Source organism: Garra rufa, chromosome 5 (genome assembly GCF_049309525.1).
Source record: "Garra rufa chromosome 5, GarRuf1.0, whole genome shotgun sequence".
Taxonomy (NCBI): Eukaryota; Metazoa; Chordata; class Actinopteri; order Cypriniformes; family Cyprinidae; genus Garra; species Garra rufa.
The window spans coordinates 20773205-20779204 of record NC_133365.1 but is presented as its reverse complement, the minus strand read 5'-3'; the positions used below and the strand labels follow the sequence as shown (position 1 = coordinate 20779204).

Sequence of the window (6000 nt, the reverse complement as noted above, 5' to 3'; positions counted from 1 at the left end):
GGCTTATTACAAGATCAGTCACGGTTTAAATAGCATTGCTTTCATCAGTATGTGAAGTTGATTCTGTCAAATATAATTGCAGCATAACTGCAATGTCCGGTTTTAACTGCATGTCATAGGATTTAACTGCATAACTGCATGTCCGGTTTTCTCTGCCTGATACTCCAAAGATCTGCTATATTCCTCCTGTGGTTTACAGCTATGGAGCACAGGGACTTTCCAGTTGTGTTCAGAGAAAGTGAGAATGTGAATAACCTTTGTGCGTTGTGATTCATCACTGCATGTTCTGACTTTGCATTGCACAATTCCATAAAAAACAGATAGCAGCGGCCTAATTTTGTATGTCCTTGGAGATGCAATTAGGAGCTGACTAGAGTTCTCACCTCTTAATGAAATTAAGACCTTTTCCCTTTTGAGTTTTGTTGTCATTTGCAAGCATACAGTACTGGTCAGTGTCAAAAAAAAAAAAAAAACTTTATTTATTTATTCTTTTTATTTAGGGGCAATATTTGAACAAAAACGGAATTTTACAAGCATTTGTACTTGTCATGGCACACCCTGCATTTATGTTAAATACTGTACTTCAGCTGAAGCAGTTAATTAAAATTAAGGCCAACAGTGTTTGCAAAGGCACCAGTTCCTAAAATAGAGATGTAGAATACACTGCCGTTTAAAGGTTTGGGATCAGACCTCTAATGTTTTTTAAAGAAGTCTCTTTTGCTCATCAATGCAAAGCTGCATTTATTTGATCAAAACTACAGAAAAAAACAGTAATATTGCAAAATGGTATTGCAATATAAAGTAATGGTTTCTTTTTTTAATATACTTTAAAATATAATCTATTCCTGCTGAATTTTTATCAGCCTCAAGTGTCACATAAACCTTCATTAATCATTCTAAAATGCTGTTTATTTTTTAGAATTATCAATATTGGCAACATTTCTGCTGCCAAATATTTTTTTGGAACCTGTGATGCTTTTTTCAGGATTCTTTGATGAATAAAAAGTTAAAAAGAACAACTTTTATTCAAAATATAAATCTTTTCTAACAGTATAAGTCTTTGCTATCACTTTTTATCAATTTAACACATCCTTGCTGAATAAAAGTATTGATTTCTTTCCAAAACAAAAAGAAAGAATACAAATTTACTGACGACAATTTTTTTAATGGTAATTTATATTGTTAGAAAAGATTTATAATTTAAATAAATGCTGTTCTTTTTAAAGTTTTTTTCATCAAAGAATCCTAAAAAAAGTATCACAGGTTCCAAAAAAAAAAAAAAAAAAAAAAAAAAATTAGCAGAACTGTTTCCAGCAATGATAATAAATCAGCATATTAGCATGCTTTCTAATGAATCATATGACACTGAAAACTGGAGTAATGATGCTGAAAATTCAGCTTTGATCACAGGAATAAATTATATATCAATGTATATTAAAATAGAAAAACTTTATTTTACAAGGAGAAAAATTTTACATTTTTGCTCTGTATTTTTGATCAAATATACACAGCCTTAATGAACATAAGAAACTGTAAAAATCATAGTGATCCCACATTTTTAAACAGCAGTGTATAAAAAAAAAAAAAAAAAAAAAAAAAAAATATATATATATATATATATATATATATATATATTTTTTTTTTTTTTTTTTTAAATGTTTGGAGCATTTTTGGTTCATTTTTGACCATAAACACCATATTTTAAATGTTTGGAGCATTTTTGGTTCATTTATTACCATAAAAATTGACTCAAACCTGAATCAGATCAGAATAAAAATGTACAGTTTGTCAAATGAAAAATGTCAACCCCCAAACCACAACATGCAACTATTTCCGACCCCTAAGCGCACTTTATCAGAAACCAGCATCACTCATGCAAATCAAACTGAGAAAAAATCTGTAGCCTTAAACTGCATCTACACATAATGAATAATAATTAGGTTATGCATGTTACTGTGGGATGAGTTTTTATACTAAAAAATAAAAATTACAATAGTTATCTTAATAATAGCACTCGAACTTTCTGCATTTACTCTGCACCATCAATAAATTGTTTAGTGTAACTATATGGAGGACAAAATCACCCAAAATAGTGTAAAAATAATAATGTGAAAAATAAATTACTCTTTTTAATAAATTTATTTTTCTTTATTTTGGCAGACTGGTTGCCTCTATAGGTGCAGTATAGGCTTTAATCAATGAATCCATGTAAAACACGATATTTCATGCGAGATTAAAATCTCACTGTTGTTTAAACAGCACCGAGTAATTGGTTGGTGCTGAGATTTTCCCGCTTGCATGTTTTGAAATCCCCAACCGAGTTTAAAGGGAGGGCGTGTTTTTCCCACTGCCATTTCAGAAAGTTTGTCAAGTAAATGAATAGCCAAGGCTACAGCTCGTGAAGTGGTGTGGCGGAAGGAGCCTCTGGATGAGAGCAGGAGAATGAAGCCCTGAATACATGATCGCATTCACTCAGCTGAGACTACACGAGCAACACCGGAGTTCGCGAGGACAAGCCACAAGTGCTGTTTTGGGATCTATTTTTTTATACTTACGTGATTCGTTTCCTTTTCTTGAACAGACCCATGTTGGATATATGTTAAGCCTGCGTGGAATCCCACAACTACCCATAAGAAGGAATGCATCTTTTCCTCGTGAAACTAATTCTTCTGATATCACTCAATACTTTGACGCAAGGTAACGTTACGTTTCATTGGAAGATGCTTTCTTCATTAGCCGCCAGTCGCCATTATTATTAACATTACTGCTATTGTTTCATCTCTGCTTATTTCTGACATTTATTGTAAAATTGAACACCTTGTCTGAGAAGAATCACTTGTTGCGCACTGATGTCAGTACGCAGTCCGCTCACTTATTTTAAACGACTGAAAGTGCAGACCTGATGAATCGTTTGATATTCTGTAGATTGAAGTTTGACTTTGTTACCTGTAATTGTATCACAAATTATTTATCAGAACACCGTTGGACTAAGACTGCTAACTTGTCGCAAGCTTTACTCTAAAGCAAAATGTTGTATATATTTATCTTTTTAGTACATTATAAGTTGGCTACGTTTCGTACTTCGCTCGTAATGATGGATTTGAACGCATCAAAATGCGTTTTTGAGTCAGTCACACCACATGGCGGTTTCGATGCTATTATAGTATTCGTACTGTATAATAGTGGAAACTGCTCTGGATCAGTTTGACTGAAGTTTCAACACTTTTGCAGTTAGATGCTACTCAAGGTACATTTATGGCAAGCCTGTATTCCTTGCAACTAGTAGCCTATCTATTTTTATGCAACCAGTAGCCAGTTTACTTTTATATACAAGTAGCCTAATCTAATAGTGAGTGGTGTCTTTTGCAATTTCTTTGACACATATTCTATTGGTTACAATTCATTTTCTAACAAGTAGCCTATTCATTACATGCGGATACTTATTCCATTGCTTTTAGTCACTTACCAAATGTGGCCATGGACCATAAAACCATAAGAGTCAGTTTTTTGAAACTGAGATTTATACATCATCTGAAAGCTGAATAAATAAGCTTTTCATTGGTGTGTGGTTTGTTAGGATAGGACAATATTATACAACAATTTGAAAATCTGGTATTTGAGGATGCAAAAAAAAAAATCAAAATAAATCAAAATATTGAAAAAATCGTCTTTAAAGCTGTCCAAGTAAAGTTCTTACCAATGCATATTACTAATCAAAAATTAAGTTTTGATATACTTACGGTAAGACATTTACAAAATATCTTCATGGAACATGATCTTTACTTAATATCCTAATGATTTTGACCCATACAATGCAATTTTGGCCATGGTCACAAAATACTGAGACATAACATTCTATTTTACATATATTCAAATGGCAGTATTATTGACGTTTCCCTAGTTCTAATTGAATATATTTATCATAATTAGTATATATTCCAGTTACTACTAGTAAATTTAGTAGCTTCCTGGTAGTAATTTTTTTATCCTCTTGGCTAGGCATTATATGTGACACATAAAAAAAAAACAATTTAACTAATAGGATAATAAATTGTTCTAGTGGCTAATGTACTATAGCAAATAATATACAGGTATTAGTGAAATAACTGAGAAATACTAGTCACTTTGAATTGCTTACTTGTAAATAAATATATGCACTAGTATAGACAATAAGTAAAAGTACCATAACAGATATTAGTTGGTTTTAAGAAATAATTGTTAAAACAGCTTGCCATAGTACATTCCCCTAAAACAGCTGCAGAATGAAGAATGCTCACAGCAGTGTGCTGTCAAGTCCCTCTGTCCACAAACATCACTTTAAGGTGTTAGGAGTCACACTTTCTTGGTTTCTGCCTAGCATTTTACCAACATTTGCACAGTTTGGAACCAAATGGAAAAGTTAAGAATGTGTAGTAAATCTTATTATGAATGTTTAAATAAAAAAATCTCAATTGTTGTCTTTTCAAATTAAGGATGATACCACCTGTAGCAGTGGTATGAGTGGTAACACTCAATAAAAATGTATTATCCTGTTTCTATGTTTCCAGGCCTGGAATGTTCAGAAAAATGCCAAAATGGTGGTACATGTGAACCTGCTGCAGACGGGAGAGGAGAATGCAAGTAAGTAATTAGAACTCAGTTATATAAAATTGCTGTTTTAGAACTGTAATACAGTGTTTCTGAATTGCACACATCACTGTTATGAGATCTCCTTGAGATCCGGTCCCAAAAGTTTCATAATTTAATCAAAAACTGTTGCATACCAGAACACATGCGATCGATTTGAATCCCAAACTTGCAAACAAAAGCAAAGTGTGCTTCTCTCCTTGAAGAACATGGCCTCAGCTAATGAACGACACACACAGCCTCAGATGAAGAGGGTCTAGGGCATCGCCCCCCTCCGGCTGGTCGTGAGTACGGGCCACTTCTCCAGCCCAAGTCTCGGAGACACCCGGAGCCCTAAATCTTATTTCGCTTTTCTTTTATGGAACGACAGCTGGGGTTTGCCAGAAGCTCGGCGACCATTGTTCTCCAGTCTAGATTAATTCTGTGTGACTAATCTGTTTGAGGCTTCCCAGAATGCCTGAGGCCCCCCTCAGCGCGCCCTGCCCCTGCTCGGGTGTTTTGTCCTATTTTGAATGCCCATTCACTCTCTGTGATTTACATTAGAAGGACAGATGGCAGTAGAGTGTAATTGGACTGGATGTTTTCATAATTGGTAGCATTGCACCAGTGGAAAATCAAGAGCAAACAGGTTGCTTCAGCGCGCATAGCATCACATAACTCTCATTTCTCTACTGCGCCCAAACGCGACTGTTTTTTGCTCTAATTGCATTGGTTGATTTTCTAGTAGGGTTAACTCTCTTTGGCCCTCTGTACTTTTTACTTTAGCTCTGATGTGAATGTGCTATTGGGTTGCACGCATTTGGCCAAGGTTGCATTGTCTTTCTCCGGCTATCAATGGGTTTATCGGGGTGGCTATGGAGGAGCACACTGGCAGGGCTCATTTGAAGCGGGATGGTGGCGGCTCTGTTTTTGGCCTCCCTCAGTGGACTGCGAGCACATGGAGCCGCGCTGGCGGTGGGCCACATCTTAATTCTGTCTGGCAGCCTCCCTGCCTCAGTCGGGCCACAAAGCCACCATTGTCCCCTATCATACTCAGACTCCTCTAATTAAACATGGAGATACAAACGAAAGCCGCTCACCCGCTCAGGATGGCACGTTACTATGTCTAGTACCTTTTATCTATTGTTCAAATGCAACTGGTGGACAAACAAATGCAAACTGGTGGTCCTGCAACATGCCTGACGAACTTTGGCAAAAAGTGAGCTCGTAGGTCAGATTTGGCCACGCTGTCCCTCTAATCAAATGGATCCATTGTGAATGCCCTCAAATGCTTTGCGACATGCTTTGCGCTTTTATTCGCCGCACTGTAAATAGTGAAAATTGTTCCCTTAATGGGATTTATTCCCCCAAACCTGCATGACTTTTTTTTTGTTC

The 6000-nt window shown here is 35.6% G+C and overlaps 1 protein-coding gene across 1 annotated transcript in view; it reads left to right on the top strand.

Annotated features, from left to right (window-relative positions):
- The first annotated feature begins 2475 nt into the window (after positions 1–2475).
- Positions 2476–6000, top strand: part of notch1b (notch receptor 1b) — a 60925-nt gene continuing 57400 nt past the window's right edge. The window contains exons 1-2 of the mRNA XM_073839520.1: positions 2476–2697; positions 4548–4620. Of these exons, the coding sequence (XP_073695621.1) occupies positions 2640–2697; positions 4548–4620 (131 nt within the window). The 5' untranslated portion in view covers positions 2476–2639. The remainder of the gene's footprint in view (positions 2698–4547; positions 4621–6000) is intronic.